Below are 22,063 nucleotides of genomic sequence, written 5' to 3'. Positions count from 1 at the left end.
GTGAGACAAGCTCTTATGGCATCTATAGGGATAGGTGAGACATGCTCTTATGGCATCTATAGGGATAGGTGAGACAAGCTCTTATGGCATCTATAGGGATAGGTGAGACATGCTCTTATGGCATCTATAGGGATAGGTGAGACATGCTCTTATGGCATCTATAGGGATAGGTGAGACAAGCTCTTATGGCATCTATAGGGATAGGTGAGACATGCTCTTATGGCATCTATAGGGATAGGTGAGACAAGCTCTTATGGCATCTATAGGGATAGGTGAGACAAGCTCTTATGGCATCTATAGGGATAGGTGAGACATGCTCTTATGGCATCTATAGGGATAGGTGAGGCATGCTCTTATGGCATCTATAGGGATAGGTGAGACATGCTCTTATGGCATCTATAGGGATAGGTGAGACAAGCTCTTATGGCATCTATAGGGATAGGTGAGACAAGCTCTTATGGCATCTATAGGGATAGGTGAGACATGCTCTTATGGCATCTATAGGGATAGGTGAGGCATGCTCTTATGGCATCTATAGGGATAGGTGAGACATGCTCTTATGGCATCTATAGGGATGGGTGAGACATGCTCTTATGGCATCTATAGGGATGGGTGAGACAAGCTCTTATGGCATCTATAGGGATAGGTGAGACATGCTCTTATGGCATCTATAGGGATAGGTGAGACAAGCTCTTATGGCATCTATAGGGATGGGTGAGACATGCTCTTATGGCATCTATAGGGATAGGTGAGACATGCTCTTATGGCATCTATAGGGATAGGTGAGACAAGCTCTTATGGCATCTATAGGGATAGGTGAGACATGCTCTTATGGCATCTATAGGGATAGGTGAGACATGCTCTTATGGCATCTATAGGGATAGGTGAGACAAGCTCTTATGGCATCTATAGGGATAGGTGAGACATGCTCTTATGGCATCTATAGGGATAGGTGAGGCATGCTCTTATGGCATCTATAGGGATAGGTGAGACATGCTCTTATGGCATCTATAGGGATAGGTGAGGCATGCTCTTATGGCATCTATAGGGATAGGTGAGACAAGCTCTTATGGCATCTATAGGGATAGGTGAGACATGCTCTTATGGCATCTATAGGGATAGGTGAGACAAGCTCTTATGGCATCTATAGGGATAGGTGAGACAAGCTCTTATGGCATCTATAGGGATAGGTGAGACATGCTCTTATGGCATCTATAGGGATAGGTGAGACAAGCTCTTATGGCATCTATAGGGATAGGTGAGACATGCTCTTATGGCATCTATAGGGATAGGTGAGGCATGCTCTTATGGCATCTATAGGGATAGGTGAGACATGCTCTTATGGCATCTATAGGGATAGGTGAGACAAGCTCTTATGGCATCTATAGGGATAGGTGAGACATGCTCTTATGGCATCTATAGGGATGGGTGAGACAAGCTCTTATCAGTTGGGGGGCGGTCGCACCCTCATGCAGGACCAGGGCAGTGCTGCGGGCACTCGGTATACAGTGCTCGGTGTACGGTGCTCCCTGATAACAGTCTCCCATCACTCCCGGATGACGCTCAGTCAGTACTGTCCTATTTTCACTGTTATTCGGATTCCCACCCGCAGAGGGCGCATTTGTTTACACTGAACAAAGCAGTCGTGACAGATTATCCCATTCGTTCAGGACGTGGTGACGCTAGGACCGGTGAGCGCGCACGTAGCAGTTACCTGGGAGACGAGGACGCGCAGGTCCGTGATGGCGGAAGAATGGACCCAGGACTCCGGGGAGGCGGTGTACAGGTCACGGGACCCCATCAAGAACCTGAAGATCCGGTAAGAGAGCGGTGACGCCTTATGGTGGCCGTAGTTATCAGTGAGCGGCCGGTGACATGTGTGTGTCTGCAGGGTAAAGCTGCAGCGGGCGTCTCCGGTCAGTGCCCTGGTGCAGCGGGTACAGGAGCAGCAGCAGGAAGGAGGCCGAGGGGACATCGCGCTGCGGACCCTGAGCTCCAACACCGGCACCGGTAAGTATAGGTAAAAGCCACCAATACCAGTAATGGATAGGGAAGGGTCACTGGTACCAGTAATGGATAGGGGAGGGTCACTGGTACCAGTAATGTATAGGGAAGGGTCACTGGTACCAGTAATGTATAGGGAAGGGTCACTGGTACCAGTAATGTATAGGGGAAGGTCACTGGTACCAGTAGTGGATAGGGGAAGGGTCACTGGTACCAGTAATGTATAGGGGAAGGGTCACTGGTACCAGTAATGTATAGGGAAGGGTCACTGGTACCAGTAATGTATAGGGAAGGGTCACTGGTACCAGTAATGGATAGGGGAGGGTCACTGGTATCAGTAATGGATAGGGGAGGGTCACTGGTACCAGTAATGTATAGGGGAAGGGTCACTGGTACCAGTAATGTATAGGGAAGGGTCACTGGTACCAGTAATGGATAGGGGAGGGTCACTGGTATCAGTAATGGATAGGGGAGGGTCACTGGTACCAGTAATGGATAGGGGAGGGTCACTGGTACCAGTAATGTATAGGGAAGGGTCACTGGTATCAGTAATGGATAGGGAAGGGTCACTGGTATCAGTAATGGATAGGGGAGGGTCACTGGTACCAGTAATGGATAGGGGAAGGGTCACTGGTACCAGTAATGTATAGGGGAGGGTCACTGGTACCAGTAATGTATAGGGAAGGGTCACTGGTACCAGTAATGTATAGGGAAGGGTCACTGGTATCATCAGTAATGGATAGGGGAGGGTCACTGGTACCAGTAATGGATAGGGGAGGGTCACTGGTACCAGTAATGTATAGGGAAGGGTCACTGGTACCAGTAATGTATAGGGAAGGGTCACTGGTACCAGTAATGTATAGGGGAAGGGTCACTGGTACCAGTAATGTATAGGGAAGGGTCACTGGTACCAGTAATGTATAGGGAAGGGTCACTGGTATCAGTAATGGATAGGGAAGGGTCACTGGTACCAGTAATGTATAGGGAAGGGTCACTGGTACCAGTAATGTATAGGGAAGGGTCACTGGTATCAGTAATGGATAGGGGAGGGTCACTGGTACCAGTAATGGATAGGGGAGGGTCACTGGTACCAGTAATGGATAGGGGAGGGTCACTGGTATCAGTAATGGATAGGGGAGGGTCACTGGTACCAGTAATGTATAGGGGAGGGTCACTGGTACCAGTAATGTATAGGGGAAGGGTCACTGGTACCAGTAATGGATAGGGGAGGGTCACTCGTACCAGTAATGGATAGGGGAAGGGTCACTGGTACCAGTAATGGATAGGGGAGGGTCACTGGTACCAGTAATGGATAGGGGAGGGTCACTGGTACCAGTAATGGATAGGGGAGGGTCACTGGTACCAGTAATGTATAGGGGAAGGGTCACTGGTACCAGTAATGTATAGGGAAGGGTCACTGGTACCAGTAATGTATAGGGGAAGGGTCACTGGTACCAGTAATGTATAGGGGAAGGGTCACTGGTACCAGTAATGGATAGGGGAAGGGTCACTGGTACCAGTAATGTATAGGGAACGGTCACCGGTGCCAGTAATGTATAGGGAAGGGTCGCCGGTGCCAGTAAGGTATAGGGAACGGGCACTGGTACCAGTAAGTACTGTATATAGCACCTCTCAGACTGTTTAGCACAGACACAGTAAGCAGCTGATGTATGAAATCCTTTGATTTAGTGTCATATATTTTTTCCTCTTTTCTGTTGTCTAGACCTGGGACACATGATGCACTGTTGTTGGCGCCTTTATTATTTAATTTGTACTTTTGATGATTAATTTTATTATTGTACAACTACTGTACAGAGCTGTCGGTTTATTCAAATGATTAGTAAACCTGAATATTTAAGAAAGTAATAGTGAGGTTTCGTCTTTGTTATTAATTATTGAATAACTATTCGTGTGCAGAATTATTATGCAACTACTCAAATGTACAAAAATAAATTTCTTACATTTGAACAAAATATCAGTGACCAATATAGCTGTCAGGTGGATACCAGGACAGAGTGGAGTCAGCGGATCGCAGCGTCTGGTGACACATACACCTGCGGTAGTTAGAACAGCATTACCGTCCTATTAGCAGTTCTGGCTTTCTTTTCTCTGACGCTGGAAAGGTGAAACTGCTTAGTTGGACTCCTGGAGTTCTCAGTCTTGGGTTGTATCAGCTGTTTTGAGTTTGCTACTCCAGGCAGGTATAAGAACCCTCCTCCTTGCTTCTGACCGTGCCAGTGATAATTCATTCTGCCTGGTTTGGTGTCATAGGAGCAGTTCGTGTTTGGAGAGTTGTTCTGGAGATTTCGTTGAGTGCTTAGCCTTATCCTCACCTATGTGGTTTCTCCTACCAATCTCTCCCCGGTGTTCTACTCTGTTGTTTTGTGAGTGTATTTGTATGATTGTAGTTTTCTTTTTATCCTTGTCTGTCTTCCCTTGTCTGTCTGGTTAGTGTAATCCTATACACTTCAGCCTCACACCTCCCTGGGTGGGGGAGAGAACATAAAAGGGCTAAGGTAGTATCAGAGCAAAGTGCTTTACCCTGGCACCTTTACCATCTGGGGTAATTCAGGGACAGGGATAGACAAAGGCGTCACCTAGTTCGAGGAATCAGGTAAGCGCCCACAGTTCCTAGTCACTGTGTGACGGTAGACCTTCTTCTTTTCAATAAGTCACAAACCTTCCATCCATGGAGTCTGTCCGTTTCTTAATCTGTTGACGATCAACTTTTAGGGAAGCACCAACCACAGCTTCCCAGACACTGCTCATTGTAAATCTCCTGTTTAAGAAGGGTCCACAAGTTCTCAATAGGGTTTAGGTCAGGTGAAGAGAGGGCCATGTCATTGTTCTTTGATCTTGGCAGCACGGTGGTGCAGTGGTTAGCACTAGGGTTGAGCGAAACGGATCGTTCATTTTCAAAAGTCGCCGACTTTTGGCAAAGTCGGGTTTCATGAAACCCGACCCGATCCCTGTGTGGGGTCGGCCATGCGGTACGCGACTTTTGCGCCAAAGTCGCGTTTCGTATGACGCGCTTGGCGCCATTTTTTTCAGCCAATGAAGGGGCGTGGGCAGAGTGATGACATAGGTCCTAGGGGCTTGGACGCCTATCGCCATGTTGTCGCTTGTGCGCTGTAGCGATTTGCACTGTGTAACACCAGCTTTTCGAGAGAGAGAGAGAGCGAGAGAGAGAGATGAGTAAAATAAAGGAAAATAAACCTTTGAGACCTTTACTGACAGCCAAGCAGTGGTGACTTTGATGCATGTGGTGGGGCATTGTCCTCCATACAAATCATGGTCTTCTTGAGGGACAGTATAACTCTATAAGGTATATACACTGGCCTGCCCCTGCTATGTGGTTGTAGACCTTATGAGAAGCAACCCCTTAATATCATGTGATTTTCTACACGACAGATTCAGTTATTGTACTGAGAAATAAGTTCAATTATACAAAATAACTGTTCAGCCCCTGTCATTACTGTTTCATCAGTGATAAGTGTGAGAACCTCAATAATTGTGTTTTAATTTAATGAAATAAAATTTTACGTTTTGTTGAGTCATGACTCCTTTTTCTGGTATTATGTGATGGAATTTTTCAGCTAAATGCATTTGGCATAATTTAGAGATTGTCTTCTTGAAAGTTGCAGACTTTTTCCTATATTGATGCTTGAAGAAAGTGTGTTCTAAAAATGGGTGCTATATTTGGGAGTAGATTTTGAGTCCATCTTCAACCTGAAAACTTCTAACTAGTTCATTTTTCATAATGCCAGCCCATAGCAGTGCCCCACCTCCACCTTCCTGGCGTCTGAGTGGAAGGGAAGGTCTGTGTCTTACCGATCCAGCCTCGGGCCCATCCATCTGGTCCGTCAAGAGTCACTCTCATCTCATCCGTCCATAAAACCTTTGATAAATCTATCTTCACGTATATCTTGGCCCAGTCTTGACGTTTCCAAGGAGGCTGCAGTTATGGAATATGGCAGCACTGGAGGGTAATGGGTTCCTGGTCGCTCCACATTTGATTCTTCTTCTCAAATCTTTGTCAGATAATGAGCTTCTTTTTTCTCAACACTTTTTTTTTGCAACCCCGTTGACTATTTTCAACAAAACTTTTGACGGTTCAGTGATCACACCACAATACCTTAGCGATTTTAAGAGTGCTGCATCCCTCGGTAGGGATTAAACTTTATTTGACTTTTCAGACTCTATTAAATCTCTTTTTTTGGACGATTTTGCCTGAAGAATACAAGTTGCCTAATAATTCTGCCCACAGCTTGTCTAGGTTAGATAAGGCTACGTTCACATTTGCGTTGTGCGCCGCTGCGTCGGCGACGCAACGCACAACGCAAATAAAAACGCACGCAAAAACGCTGCGTTTTGCGACGCATGCGTCGTTTTTTTGCCGATATTTGGACGCAAGAAAAATGCAACTTGTTGCGTTTTCTGCGCCCGACGCTTGCGGCAAAAAAACCGCATGCATCACACAATGCAGCACAACGCATGTCCATGCGTCCCCCATGTTAAATATAGGGGCACATGACGCATGCGTCGCCGCTGCGTCGCCCGACGCAAACACGCAAAACGCTAATGTGAACGTAGCCTTAGTTGGTGGTTAGTATGATGTCAACTGTGCAAGATAAGGGGAACATGGGCACATGCATACCATGCCTTATAATAAAAATTGCCCTTATGGCATAAAAGAGGTTGTCCCACCTTAGGCTACAAGTCTTCAGCCATTCTATATGATGCTGTGTGGATTTTCCAGTCCCGGGAGCGGCAGGTGCGTGACTGCAAGTATGTGATTTTCATTCACGTGGACACATGCCGACTAGATGCTCGTGGCCTCACTCAGTGCAAGTGTATTGAGCGCAGCTGGCCAAGTCTAGCTGGAATGTGGCTGGGAGTATGAATATGACATGACTGCCCACTCCCGACACTGTCCTCCCAGAATCCTGCCATAGAGTGATTGCAGACTTGTAGCCTAAGGCCGGACAACCTCTTTAGTGTTATCAGCAGCCATTTTATGTTATTCTGAGTGTTCTGATTAAGTATTTCACATTCTCTTTCTTTCTTCCTTAAATTGAAAATATAGGTGGGTACCGAGCTGGTGATGATGAAGAAGTTGTGATATCCTGGCAGGAGAAGCTTTTTAGCGCGGTACTTTATTTCTTAGTGTCTGTTTCTTCAGCCATATTTGAGGACTATTTTGTCTTTGTATTTTTTGCAGAGCAAAGAAAAATCTAAGTGTGACCTAGTAAGGTATGGGGTCAGTCATCAGGTAGCAGCAGACTGATAGTCTGTACCTGACCTCTCTATCTGGCAGTCATCACCCCTATACTGGCAGAGTACAGTGCCTTGTGAAAGAATTCGGCCCCCTGGAACTTTTCAACCTTTTCCCACATATCATGCTTCAAACATAAAGATACCAAATGTAAATTTTTTGGTGAAGAATCAACAAGTGGAACACAATTGTGAAGTTGAACGAAATTTATTGGTTATTTTACATTTTTGTGGAAATTCAAAAACGGAAAAGTGGGGCGTGCAATATTATTCGGTCCCTTTAACTTAATACTTTGTTGCGCCACCTTTTGCTGCGATTACAGCTGCAAGTCGCTTGGGGTATGTCTCTATCAGTTTTGTACATTGAGAGACTGAAATTCTTGCCCATTCTTCCTTGGCAAACAGTTCGAGCTCAGTGAGGTTTGATGGAGATCGTTTGTGAACAGCAGTTTTCAGCTCTTTCCACAAATTCTCAATGGGATTGAGGTCTGGACTTTGACTTGGCCATTCTAACACCTGGATACGTTTATTTGTGAACCATTCCATTGTAGATTTTGCTTTATGTTTGGGATCATTATCTTGTTGGAAGACAAATCTCCATCCCAGTCTCAGGTCTTTTGTCGACTCCAACAGGTTTTCTTCAAGAATGGTCCTGTATTTGGCTCCATCCATCTTCATCATCACCAACGAAGCTACCGCCTCACCAACACCGGAGCTACTGCCTCACCAACACCGGAGCTACTGCCTCACCAACACCGGAGCTACCGCCTCACCAACACCGGAGCTACCGCCTCACCAACACCGGAGCTCCTGCAACCCTCAACCTACTGTCTCCTTCCCCATAATCCTGTAGAATGTAAGCCCGCAAGGGCAGGGTCCTCGCCCCTCTGTATCAGTCCGTCATTGTTAGTTTGTTTACTGTATGTGATATTTGTAACTTGTATGTAACCCCTTCTCATGTACAGCACCATGGAATCAATGGTGCTATATAAATAAATAATAATAATAATAATCTTCCCATCAATTTTAACCATCTTCCCTGTCCCTGCTGAAGAAAAGCAGGTTTAAACCATGATGCTGCCACTACCATGTTTAACAGTGGGGATGGTGTGGTCAGGGTGATGAGCTGTGTTGCCTTTACGCCAAACATATCATTTGGCATTGTTGCCAGAAAGTTCGATTTTGGTTTCATCTGACCAGAGCACCTTCTTCCACATGTTTGGTGTGTCTCCCAGGTGGCTTGTTGCAAACTTTAAGCAACACTTTTTATGGAAATCTTTGAGAAATAGCTTTCTTCTTGCCACTCTTCTATAAAGGCCAGATTTGTGCAGTGTACGACTGATTGTTGTCCTATGGACAGATTGTCCCACCTCAGCTGTAGAGCTCTGCAGTTCATCCAGAGTGATCATGGGTTTCTTGGCTGCATCTCTGATCAGTCTTCTCCTTGTTTGAGATGAAAGTTTAGAGGGACGGCCGGGTCTTGGTAGATTTGCAGTGGTATGATACTCCTTCCATTTCAATATGATCGCTTGCACAGTGCTCCTTGGGATGTTTAATGTTTTGGAAATCATTTTGTATCCAAATCCAGCTTTAAACTTCTTCACAACAGTATCACGCACCTACCTGTTGTGTTCCTTGGTCTTCATGACTCTCTCTGTGCTTCAAACAGAACCCTGAGACTATCACAGAGCAGGTGCATTTATACGGAGACTTGATTACACACAGGTGGATTATATTTATCATCATTAGACATTTAGGACAACATTGGATCATTCAGAGATCCACAATGAGCTTCTGGAGTGAGTTTGCTGCACTGAAAGTAAAGGGGTCGAATAATATTGCACGCCCCAGTTTTCAGTTTTTGAACTTCCACAAAAATTTAAAATAACCAATAAATTTCATTCAACTTCACAATTGTGTTCCAGTTGTTGATTCTTCACCAAAAATTTACATTTGGTGTCTTTATGTTTGAAGGATGATATGTGGGAAAAGGTTGAAAAGTTCCAGGGGGCCGAATACTTTTGCAAGGCACTGATATTCTCCCATATTGGACTGTTTAAGCACATGCACCTTGTGCGGAAACTAAGTCTTCTTTTCTGCCTATTGGCATGGGTTTGACCAGTGAAGCCATAAAAAATATCACTTCTTCTAATCAAGCCTTTATCAAGGTTATCTACATGAGATACAACATAAGAAACCCATAGTTACAATGTATCCAAAACGTCAGCAATGTCAAAGCCCCTTAGGGTATGTGCACACGTTTAAGTTTTTTTCTACTGACGCTTCTGCACCAAAAACGTGTGTGTCTCTTGGCAGGAAAAATGCTGCATAAGATACGCATGTTCTTGACGCATTTTTTCCCAGTCTTTACAATGGGTGAAAAACATCTTAAGAATTGACATGCTGCAGATATGACACTGATTCAAATCTGCAAGGAAAAGCAAAGCTGCATGAGCATTAGATTTCAGGACCTTCATTCACTTTGCTGGTGCTGTAAAATGCTGCGTTTTTGTGTTTTTTTTTTTTTGCGCTGCAGCAAATGCAGCGTGTGCACATATCCTTGGAAAGAAAATGTATTATATGGCAGTAGTACAGTTGGCAAAACCAAGAGCCATTGGGGGGTCCAATCCTTAGTGTATTTTGGGGGCCGAATATACCGTATACTAGTTCAGCCCTTGGCTGTATGGCAACAGTTGTGTAATATACTGGAGGAGTTAAGGGGAAAATATAAATGATGTTATTACTGTATAGAATTTCCGTTTCTTGTTGAGATCATGATTCTTAGATGCCTTTTGTCTTCTAATCCATACAGTTTGAATATGAGCTGTATAAGAATGAATCTGCTTGTTGCACACCCCTGGATCGGCAGTATCATCAGGACATCTTATCTTCAGAGCGGAGAGGAGGACGGAAGAATACCCGTATCTTTACTTACACAGATTATGATCGATACACCAACTTAGAGGAGGTAGGCGTCAACCAAATGGCATTTTTGGGAACGGTATTAGTACGTAACGCAATTCCTACAAACAATCCTTGCTTTTTTGGTGAAAAGAGAGTTTTGGAAGCTTGGATGTTAACATGTAAGACCGTTGTGTTACATGTTTAATTGAGCATTGTGCATTTTTCCCTGCGTTTTCTTTTGGTGATAACAGCTGGGGTTGTATATTCCCAACATGCGACATCAATCAACATGTCATCAATTAGAGAGAGGTTTGTCCAGAGGCGGCAACCCTCTTCAATTGAAAATAAAAAATGCTCTTTGCATTGACTCACCCTGTCTAAAATTGAAATTTCCTGCATGGACATCTTTGGATCTGGTGAATGGTCAAACTCGCAAAACATTCATAAACTTGTATGCGACACTTCGAAGTGCCAGTCCTAAAGCAATTCATGTAATAATTTGTGGATTTAGGATATATCTTGTGTGTCCTGTGCTTTGTTTGAGCTATTGGTTGTACTGATGGCCGCCGTTCTTCCTTTGCTCAGCATTGTCAGTCAGTGACCACCTCTGAACACGAAACGCCCACGTTCTTGGCTGATCGTATGGCAAATGTCAGGAGACGACGGCAAGACAAGAGATCAATGTAAGTGACAGTTACAGTAACTTTATTAGAGGGGAAAAGTGGAGAAAAGTGCAAGTTTTACTAAGCAGACTTGTCAAATGTCTCTTGTCAAGAAGAGTCTCCAGTTTTCTCTCAGCTTGTTGGACATTTTAATAGGAAATAAAAATATAATAATTTCTAAAGGAGTTGTCTCACGAACAAAGTATATTTTTTAATCAAAAGCTCTTTAAATAATAAGTTTCCCAGTTGGATGTGTTATAAATTAAATTTGCCTGTTAGAAGATAATTCCAGTTCTATGAGATTCCTGGGTCATTTTGCATGCAATGATATTCAGATCAGGGGACTGTGAGGGCCATTGTAAAACCTTCAGCTTGCACCTTTTGAGGTCGTCTGTTGTGGATTTTGTGTTAAGAATAATTATCTATTTGTAGAAGCCATCCTCTTTTCAACTTTAGCTTTTTTACAGATGGTGATATGTTTGCATCAAGAATTTGTTGAAATTTTATTGAATCCATTGTTCCCTCTACCCGAGAAATGTTCCCCGTGCCCTTGGCTGCAACACAACCCAAAGCATGATTGATCCACCCCCATGCTTTTTAAGAAAAAAAAAAAGATACATTTTTATTCAATTTTTCAACATCAACAAATAAACACCCATCCAAACCCCTCCCCCCCCCCTTGTTCTGGACCACATAGCAATTAACAAGTATCTTATTATATTAATCAACATATTTAAGTTGAATATGGCAATCTGTACGCTCATGTGCAAATAAGCATTATGAAAATAAGTCCCACGCCTCCAAGTTCTTTAGTTTTCACCTGAAAAAGGAAGGACACTATGGAAACAGATTTTATATGCATCACTCCAAGGACCTTAATCAGATATGTCTCGCTTGACACCAGTAATAATATTACCCAGCACCCCCAAGTAAGGACATAATATTCATGCTTTGGTGAATTTTCCAGTCCTCCCATGTTCTACACAATTTATGCAAGGTTCTCCTCTTTTGATCCTTCTTCCAGACGTAGCAGTAGATCAAATTTTTCCATAAATTCCCTAAACGTACAGTAGGTGGATCTTTGGATCTTTTTTTGATCTTTGATTGATATAACTGATGCAGAGTTCGTAAGTTGCCCAATACTATTGGGGAGGTCAGATCAGTTCCTCCTCCCAGAAGGCCTGAATGCAAATTTTGGGATCTGGTTGTTACAGAATGTTGTATTCTTTTTTGATTAAGATCAAAATTCTTTTCCAATACTCCAGTATATTCGCACAATCGCATACCCTATGGATAAGGCGCGCGTCTTCCTGAACACATCTAGGACATAAGGCATTTGGGGCAACCTCTGATCCTTAGATAGCCACATCTTTAGTAGAGTGTTAGTAAAGGAGTTATCTGAGAGACATCTTTGAATTTTTCTCGCTGGGGTTTAGGGTCAGCCAGTGTTTTATTGCTCAAAAACTGACAATTCACTGCCTAATGCAGAGGGGAATTGGGAAGGAGATGGGTACCCCCAGAAACAGACGATCCAATGTAATAGTTTGTGCTGGGGAGGGCTACAAGCCATTATTTTTAGACTAGAAAGTATCCAGCATATAAGAATCTTCCCATTCCGAGAGGATCAGTTTTCTGGTGTTTGTTTTGGATTGACTGGCTATAAAAATGTTCAGAGCCACTTAAAAAAATGAGTAAATGTGGTTGTTTCACATGTTAACATATTATTCAGTATTAGATTGAAAATGAACGTACCCATGGGCTCAAGAAGGCAAAAATTACCTTATACTCTGAAGACAAATAAATAAATAAATAAATGACCCCAGTATAGTGAAATACAGACTGTTAGAAAGCAAAAAGAACATGGGCTCCTGTCAATCTACATAATCAACACAGGTGAAAATGACAGCAGCAAACTGACACCATCAGGATGGGAAGGTCCATAGATATTGGTCCTTTCACACCCTAAAAAGAGCAGCTGGCAGTCACTCCAGATGTGGTCTGTCACATTGAATGGTCCAGTTCTGAGGCTAACCCAACTCTGGCCTTAGAACTAACAGTCGGACATTTGCTAATTACCTGCCTGTTCCACCCAGCATGATCACTGTCCGCTCTGTCTGGCGATTCAGCTGTTGTACATCAGCGGGGAGCAGTGGCTACTCTCCTGCGATGTCATACTCATTGATAACTGATTGTCTGCAGTTAGGCAGTTGGGAGCCAGCTGTCAGTCAGCATGACATCGGCAGTCATGTCCCATCATGTCCTGCTGCTCTGTCAATGTGATGTCCGTGGAAGCCTCAGAATTGCCGGCAGGAGTGGTCAGTGACCACTCTGTGCCGGCCGAGATCGGCACTGAGCACATGAAGTAGTTAGCAACTACCTGCCTGTTAGTTCTTTAGGGGTTCTTCATGTGGTGCTGTGATTAGGTATTCATAAAGCAGACTGCTGACAGGTCACTGATCCCTCACTGACCTGCCCCCTAGTTTACATAATGAATATATGTACATACTGAAGGACAGAAAACTACTGCAGGCAGGTGCCAGCCGTGGCACCTGCTCTGCAGCATAGTCGCCAGCCGTGGCACCTGCTCTGCAGCATAGTCGCCAGCCGTGGCACCTGCTCTGTAGCATAGTCGCCAGCCGTGGCACCTGCTCTGCAGCATAGTCGCATGTTTCTTGCACCAATAATACATGTTTTTCATGTTATTCAACTAGAAAAAAAATCCATTTGAAAATGGCGCCCGCCGCACCTCCGCAGAAGCAGCTATCGGTGTATATAGCTGTGATCCGATAGCTGCTACTGCGAGTGCGCTGGTGGCGCCATCTTGTTGAAGAAAAAAATTCCTCCAAGATGGCGCCGTGTGCTCCTGGTATCATTTAATCAGTATAACGGCGCCGACCTGACACTGTAAGATACTGTGCACAATCCTGCTGACAGGTTCCCTTTAAGGTGGTGTCACAATTCCACCACTCACGGTGTCCTATGGACACTGTGAATGACAGCTCTGCCGCCCTATGGGATCGAGGGCTTATTGAGCTGTCAGCATTGTAAGTGACAGCTCAACAGCCAAATCTGAGGCAGAGGTATGAGCATTGTGAATGGCAGCTCAGCTGTCCTATCTGGGTCTGTGGGATCTCTGTGAGGTGTCTTCCTTTTTGGGTGATTTCAGGGCTATTTAGCACTCTGATAATTGGCAGACCATTACCAATTGTAGCTTTGATCAAGTAGTGTGTGCTTGCTCTGTGCTCTGAGTTTTATTCTGATCTCTGTTGCCGACCTTGGATTTACTTTTTACCATCGGTTTGACTTCCCCTTTGTCTTGATCTGCTACCTTCCTGATACTCTGACCTTGGACTGTGACCTGACTACGCTTTTGTCTTTTCCCTTTGTCTATTATGAGCCCTCTTTGTACTGACAACAGATCTCTTGACTATTCTGTCTCGTGACAAGTCAGTGAGTAGTGACTAGCGTCACAAGTGGCACAGGGAGTTTTATTAAGTCACTGCTGCAGAACTCAATGTAGTTTTCAGTACTGTCTTAAATGATGCTTCAGACATCAGTCGAAGTGTCTCTGGCCCAAACATACAGAAGCAAGGGGAGGGCCCACCGGTGGATCCTGCGATTCTGGGTCAGGTCAACACTGATGTGGCCATAATAATAATAATAATAATAATCTTTATATAGCGCCAACATATTCCGCAGCGCTTTACAGTTTAACAGTTTCAAACACAACAGTCATAGGTAACAATGTTAACAATACAGTAATAAAGCAAAATAAGACAAAATAAGACAACCCTGCTCGTGAGAGCTTACAAAGTACAGGTGTGTATTTACAATTATGTATTTACAATGATTGTCCAGCCATCTTCAGGGGTTGGGGAATAGATGGAGATACTGAATGGGCTACACACACACACAAACATAAAATGAGTTTGATTAGGGAACGTGATAGGGCGCTCTGAACAAATGAGTATTGAGCGAGCGCCTAAAACTATGCAAGTTGTGGATGGTCCTAATATCTTGGGGTAGAGCATTCCAGAGGATTGGCGCAGCACGGGAGAAGTTTTGGAGTCGGGAGTGGGAGGTACGGATTAGTGCAGAGGTTAATCGAAAGTCGTTTGCAGAGTGCAGTGATCGGCTAGGCCGATAGACAGATATGAGGGAGGAGATGTAAAGGGGTGCCGCACTGTGGAGAGCTTTGTGGGTGAGAACAAGTGCTTTGAATTGTATCCTGTAATGAATGGGCAGCCAGTGTAACGACTGGCGAAGAGCGGACACGTCCGAGTAACGATTAGCCAGATGGACGACCCTGGCTGCTGCATTAAGGATAGACTGGAGAGGGGAAAGTCGAGTGAGGGGGAGGCCAATTAATAGAGCTTTACAGTAGTCCAGACGGGAGTGGATTAGGGCAACAGTGAGAGTTTTTTCTTGTCTCCATGGTGAGAAAAGGGCGGATTCTAGAGATGTTCTTTAGGTGTAAGCGGCACGAGCGGGCAAGAGATTCTATGTGGGAGGTGAAGGAGCGATCAGAATCAAACATAACACCCAGACAGCGTGCCTGCTGCCGGGGTGTTATTATGGTGTCACCCACGGAGAGGGAAATGTCAGATTTAGGGAGGTTAGTAGAAGGCGGGAGCAGAAGAAGTCCAGTTTTGGAGAGGTTGAGTTTCAGATAGAGAGCGGACATGATGTCAGAGACTGCGGACAGACAGTCAGTGGCGTTCTGTAGTACAGCAGGAGTAAGGTCATGGGATGACGTGTATAGTTGTGTGTCATCAGCGTAAAGATGGTACTGAAAACCAAATCTGCTGATGGTCTGTCCAATTGGGGCTGTGTAGAGGGAGAAGAGAAGGGGGCCAAGGACTGAGCCCTGAGGTACCCCAACAGAGAGAGGGAGAGGAGATGAAGTGGAGCCAGAGAACAGAACACTGAAGGAGCGGTGAGAAAGGTAGGAGGAGAACCAGGAGAGAGCAGTGTCCTTAATGCCTAGTGACTGGAGCCTAGAGAGTAAGAGAGGGTGGTCAACAGTGTCGAAAGCTGCAGAAAGATCGAGAAGAATGAGCAGAGAGTGGTCACCATTACGTTTTGCTGTCAGAAGGTCATTGGTCACCTTGATGAGTGCAGTTTCTGTCGAATGTAGGGGGCGGAAACCGGACTGTGAAGGGTCTAGGAGGGAATGAGTGGAGAGGTAACAGGTAAGGCGGGAGTAGACTAGGCGCTCCAGGAGTTTTGAGATGAAGGGGAGATTGGAGACCGATCTGTAGTTGTTTGTGCAGGATGGGTCAAGGGTGGGTTTTTTTAGTAATGGAGTAATGATAGAGTGTTTGAAGGAGGAGGGAAAAATACCAGAGGAAAGGGAGAGATTAAAAATTGTAGTTAGGTGAGTTGTGACGGCTGGAGAGAGAGACTGGAGGAGGGGTGAGGGAATGGGGTCGGTGGTGCATGTAGTCGGACGAGAAGAGGAGAGGAGCCTGGAGACTTCTTCTTCTGTGATGGGATCGAATGTGGAGAGTGAGCCAGGGGAGATGCAGGGAGGAATGGGAGTCATTGCACTTGGTGTCTGGGAGCGGATTTCCTGACGAATATTGTCTATTTTCTCTATAAAGTGGGAGGCCAGGTCATCAGCACAAATGTCTGTGATATGGTCTTGTGCTTTTGGCCTGAGGAGGGAGTGAAAGGTGTTAAAAAGTTTCTTGGGGTTGTTGGCTAGTGAGGAGATCAGGGTGGTGTAGTAGGTCTGTTTGGCGAGGTGAAGGGCAGAATTATAGGTCCTTAACATAAATTTGAAGTGTATGAAGTCTTCTGGTGTGCGAGTTTTCCTCCATAAGCGTTCAGCACACCTAGAGCATCGCTGGAGAAGTCGGGTTTGCGATAATGACTGTTTGCGGTCGGTAGGGTTTTTTGTATTTCATGTTGAAATTTTTATTTACCATATTTTTGCTAGTAAGTGTTTTTCTCCTTCTAAAGTCTGGAGACATCTTCTTATGATTGAAGAGAACGATGGCACATTGTCCTTTCTGATCATTGATAGAACTGTACGGTGGCACAATACATTCTCTTCTTACCCTGCTCTGATCGGTGCAGGGCAGAAGAGGAATCTATCAGGAACTGCACATTAACTCCTGATTATTTGAAGGACCTTCGAGGTTATGTGATATTCACTTTCCTGGAAGGAACTTCAAAATATAGTAGTTTATATACTTCAATTAAAATTAGTGGGTATGTTTATGTGGCAAAGGTGTGTGCAGAGCTGCAGTATGTATGCAACGATGCTACACACTCACATGTACAGTACAAACCAAAAGTTTCGACACACCTGGTGACTACCTCTTGAAGCTCATCAAGAGAATGCCAAGAATGTGCAAAGCAGTCACCAAAGCAAAAGGTGGCTACTTTGAAGAACCTAGAATATAAGACATATTTTCAGTTGTTCCACACTTTTTTTGTTAAGTATATAATTCCACATGTGTTAATTCATAGTTTTGATGCCTTCAGTGTGAATGCACAATTTTCATTGTTATGAAAATGCAGAAAAATCTTTAAATGAGAAGGTGTGTCCAAACTTTTGGTCTGTATGGTAGCAGAGCTGTGCTTGTATCTAGCAGAGTTCTACAGGTGTGTATGTAACATGGCTGTGTGCCTATGCAGCAGGGTTGCTTGTGTATATGTAGCATGGCTCTGTGTGTGTATGTAGCATGGCTCTGTGTGTATGTAGCAGGGCTGTGTGTGTATGTAGCAGGGCTGTGTGTGTATGTAGCAGGGCTGTGTGTGTATGTAGCAGGGCTGTGTATTTATGTAGCAGGGCTGTGTGTGTATGTAGCAGGGCTGTGTGTGTATGTAGCAGGGCTGTGTGTGTATGTAGCATGGATCTGTGTGTATGTAGCATGGATCTGTGTGTATGTAGCAGGGCTCTGTGTATGTAGCAGGGCTCTGTGTATGTAGCATGGCTCTGTGTGTATGTAGCAGGGCTGTGTGTGCATGTAGCATGGCTCTGTGTGCATGTAGCAGGGCTGTGAGCAGGGCTGTGTGTGCATGTAGCAGGGCTCTGTGTGCATGTAGCAGGGCTCTGTGTGCATGTAGCATGGCTCTGTGTGCATGTAGCAGGGCTGTGAGCAGGGCTGTGTGTGCATGTAGCAGGGCTGTGTGTGCATGTAGCAGGGCTGTGTGTGCATGTAGCAGGGCTCTGTGTGCATGTAGCAGGGCTCTGTGTGCATGTAGCATGGCTCTGTGTGCATGTAGCAGGGCTGTGAGCAGGGCTGTGTGTGCATGTAGCAGGGCTGTGTGTGCATGTAGCAGGGCTGTGTGTGCATGTAGCAGGGCTGTGTGTGCATGTAGCAGGGCTCTGTGTGTGCATGTAGCAGGGCGCTGTGTGCACGTAGCAGGGCGCTGTGTGCACGTAGCAGGGCGCTGTGTGCACGTAGCAGGGCGCTGTGTGCACGTAGCAGGGCGCTGTGTGCACGTAGCAGGGCGCTGTGTGCACGTAGCAGGGCGCTGTGTGCACGTAGCAGGGCGCTGTGTGCACGTAGCAGGGCGCTGTGGGCACGTAGCAGGGCGCTGTGTGCACGTAGCAGGGCGCTGTGTGCACGTAGCAGGGCGCTGTGTGCACGTAGCAGGGCGCTGTGTGCACGTAGCAGGGCGCTGTGTGCACGTAGCAGGGCGCTGTGTGCACGTAGCAGGGCGCTGTGTGCACGTAGCAGGGCGCTGTGTGCACGTAGCAGGGCGCTGTGTGCACGTAGCAGGGCGCTGTGTGCACGTAGCAGGGCGCTGTGTGCACGTAGCTGGGCGCTGTGTGCACGTAGCTGGGCGCTGTGTGCACGTAGCAGGGCGCTGTGTGCACGTAGCTGGGCGCTGTGTGCACGTAGCTGGGCGCTGTGTGCACGTAGCTGGGCGCTGTGTGCACGTAGCTGGGCGCTGTGTGCACGTAGCTGGGCGCTGTGTGCACGTAGCTGGGCGCTGTGTGCACGTAGCAGGGCGCTGTGTGCACGTAGCAGGGCGCTGTGTGCACGTAGCAGGGCGCTGTGTGCACGTAGCAGGGCGCTGTGTGCACGTAGCAGGGCGCTGTGTGCACGTAGCTGGGCGCTGTGTGCACGTAGCTGGGCGCTGTGTGCACGTAGCTGGGCGCTGTGTGCACGTAGCTGGGCGCTGTGTGCACGTAGCTGGGCGCTGTGTGCACGTAGCTGGGCGCTGTGTGCACGTAGCTGGGCGCTGTGTGCACGTAGCTGGGCGCTGTGTGCACGTAGCTGGGCGCTGTGTGCACGTAGCTGGGCGCTGTGTGCACGTAGCTGGGCGCTGTGTGCACGTAGCTGGGCGCTGTGTGCACGTAGCTGGGCGCTGTGTGCACGTAGCTGGGCGCTGTGTGCACGTAGCTGGGCGCTGTGTGCACGTAGCTGGGCGCTGTGTGCACGTAGCTGGGCGCTGTGTGCACGTAGCTGGGCGCTGTGTGCACGTAGCTGGGCGCTGTGTGCACGTAGCTGGGCGCTGTGTGCACGTAGCTGGGCGCTGTGTGCACGTAGCTGGGCGCTGTGTGCACGTAGCTGGGCGCTGTGTGCACGTAGCTGGGCGCTGTGTGCACGTAGCTGGGCGCTGTGTGCACGTAGCTGGGCGCTGTGTGCACGTAGCTGGGCGCTGTGTGCACGTAGCTGGGCGCTGTGTGCACGTAGCTGGGCGCTGTGTGCACGTAGCTGGGCGCTGTGTGCACGTAGCTGGGCGCTGTGTGCACGTAGCAGGGCGCTGTGTGCATGTAGCAGGGCTCTGTGTGCATGTAGCATGGCTCTGTGTGCATGTAGCAGGGCTGTGAGCAGGGCTGTGTGTGCATGTAGCAGGGCTGTGTGTGCATGTAGCAGGGCTGTGTGTGCATGTAGCAGGGCTCTGTGTGTGCACGTAGCAGGGCGCTGTGTGCACGTAGCAGGGCGCTGTGTGCACGTAGCAGGGCGCTGTGTGCACGTAGCAGGGCGCTGTGTGCACGTAGCAGGGCGCTGTGTGCACGTAGCAGGGCGCTGTGTGCACGTAGCAGGGCGCTGTGTGCACGTAGCAGGGCGCTGTGTGCACGTAGCAGGGCGCTGTGTGCACGTAGCAGGGCGCTGTGTGCACGTAGCAGGGCGCTGTGTGCACGTAGCAGGGCGCTGTGTGCACGTAGCTGGGCGCTGTGTGCACGTAGCTGGGCGCTGTGTGCACGTAGCTGGGCGCTGTGGGCACGTAGCTGGGCGCTGTGTGCACGTAGCTGGGCGCTGTGTGCACGTAGCAGGGCGCTGTGTGCACGTAGCAGGGCGCTGTGTGCACGTAGCAGGGCGCTGTGTGCACGTAGCAGGGCGCTGTGTGCACGTAGCAGGGCGCTGTGTGCACGTAGCAGGGCGCTGTGTGCACGTAGCAGGGCGCTGTGTGCACGTAGCAGGGCGCTGTGTGCACGTAGCAGGGCGCTGTGTGCACGTAGCAGGGCGCTGTGTGCACGTAGCAGGGCGCTGTGTGCACGTAGCTGGGCGCTGTGTGCACGTAGCTGGGCGCTGTGTGCACGTAGCTGGGCGCTGTGTGCACGTAGCAGGGCGCTGTGTGCACGTAGCAGGGCGCTGTGTGCACGTAGCTGGGCGCTGTGTGCACGTAGCTGGGCGCTGTGGGCACGTAGCTGGGCGCTGTGTGCACGTAGCAGGGCGCTGTGTGCACGTAGCTGGGCGCTGTGTGCACGTAGCTGGGCGCTGTGTGCACGTAGCTGGGCGCTGTGTGCACGTAGCAGGGCGCTGTGTGCACGTAGCAGGGCGCTGTGTGCACGTAGCAGGGCGCTGTGTGCACGTAGCAGGGCGCTGTGTGCACGTAGCAGGGCGCTGTGTGCACGTAGCAGGGCGCTGTGTGCACGTAGCAGGGCGCTGTGTGCACGTAGCAGGGCGCTGTGTGCACGTAGCAGGGCGCTGTGTGTATATACAATAGAGCAGAGCAAAGTGTTTGTTTGCTTTGGTTGCAGCAGTGTTTACGGGATTAAAGAAGCTGGAAATCTGCACTATATGTTAGCAACAGTGCCAGAATAATGCCCCCGGACCGAGCACTGTAGATTTAGGGCGCTTGGTCGGTATTCGGCCAGTGTGTTATGTACAATCGTAACCTGTGATCTAATCTATTTCTGCACTATTTTATAGGGATGGAGTTGGAATACGCAGTCGCCTTGTCACATGGAAACCATCAGAGGAGTTTGTAAAAATGAATCACATTATTAATACACCTGTGCAGACGATGTACATCATGGCTGATTTAGGACCAATTGGAAAGTGAGTTTTCCCCTCATACAGTTGTAAACTTGTGTACTACCATATAGAATATCTTATTGGTATATATTGTAGAATTAGGGAATAAATTAACAATGGACTTTCACTAGACTATTAAAGGGAATCTGTCACCAGGTGATTAATTCCTCATCTGAGAGGAGCACGATGTAGGGGCAGAGACCCTGATTCTAGTGATGTATCACTGTTTTCTCTGCTGCCTATCTAGCAGTGCTCAAAATGCTGAGCCATGTGTAACCCATTCATCTGCACCACAATCGCTGTACACGTGCCGGCTTATCAGTGGCTGTCAGCTAATCGTGCGTGTTGCGGGTGGCGCATGACTTCATTGCCATGCACTGCCCCACTTCCCTGTGCTGGCTATAGAAGTGAGACGCCGCTCGTCGTGGAAGTGGGGAGAGGTAAAAAGTGAGGTGTTCATTTTTTTTTTAACCCTTTTCACTCCGCCTTCAATTTTTTTTTTTGTTTGTTTTTTCCTACCCTTCTGTTACTTAGTTTGCTGGGTGCAGCAGTTGTGATACAATCACAGTTTTCTCTGCTGCAGAACTAGCAGTGCTCAGATGCTGAGCTGTGTATAACTCCTCCCACTCCCTTGATTGGCAGCTTTCTGTGTACAATGTATATTAACCATCAATGGTGGGGCTAGGTTACACAAATTAGGGTGACTGTCTTGCCCGCGACGGCGGCCTTCAGCAGGTACCTGGCTGCCATGGCAAACCATTGGTGACCCGCAATGATGTTGCGGAGAGCTAGAGCATATTCGTTTTAAACGCCACTGTGAGAGTTTAACAGCAGCAATCAAATGGTTAACAGCAGTGATCGGTGCTGCTATTAGACATAGATGCGGGCTAGGTGATATAGCCATAGCCAATGTCAGACGTGTGTGGACCAAGCTAAGCTGCTGAGCCCTCTCCACACGCTGCTGCCCCCGCAGTCAGGTAGATGGACGTTATT

At 47.4% G+C, this 22,063-nt stretch overlaps 1 protein-coding gene across 1 annotated transcript in view; it reads left to right on the top strand.

Moving 5' to 3' along the window:
• The first annotated feature begins 1,674 nt into the window (after positions 1 to 1,674).
• Positions 1,675 to 22,063, top strand: part of MKS1 (MKS transition zone complex subunit 1) — a 57,070-nt gene continuing 36,681 nt past the window's right edge. The window contains exons 1-6 of the mRNA XM_069761393.1: positions 1,675 to 1,819; positions 1,892 to 2,010; positions 7,091 to 7,155; positions 10,091 to 10,246; positions 10,768 to 10,865; positions 20,966 to 21,094. Of these exons, the coding sequence (XP_069617494.1) occupies positions 1,743 to 1,819; positions 1,892 to 2,010; positions 7,091 to 7,155; positions 10,091 to 10,246; positions 10,768 to 10,865; positions 20,966 to 21,094 (644 nt within the window). The 5' untranslated portion in view covers positions 1,675 to 1,742. The remainder of the gene's footprint in view (positions 1,820 to 1,891; positions 2,011 to 7,090; positions 7,156 to 10,090; positions 10,247 to 10,767; positions 10,866 to 20,965; positions 21,095 to 22,063) is intronic.

Source organism: Ranitomeya imitator, chromosome 3 (genome assembly GCF_032444005.1).
Source record: "Ranitomeya imitator isolate aRanImi1 chromosome 3, aRanImi1.pri, whole genome shotgun sequence".
NCBI classification, from domain to species: Eukaryota; Metazoa; Chordata; class Amphibia; order Anura; family Dendrobatidae; genus Ranitomeya; species Ranitomeya imitator.
This window is presented reverse-complemented; position numbering and strand designations above follow the sequence as displayed.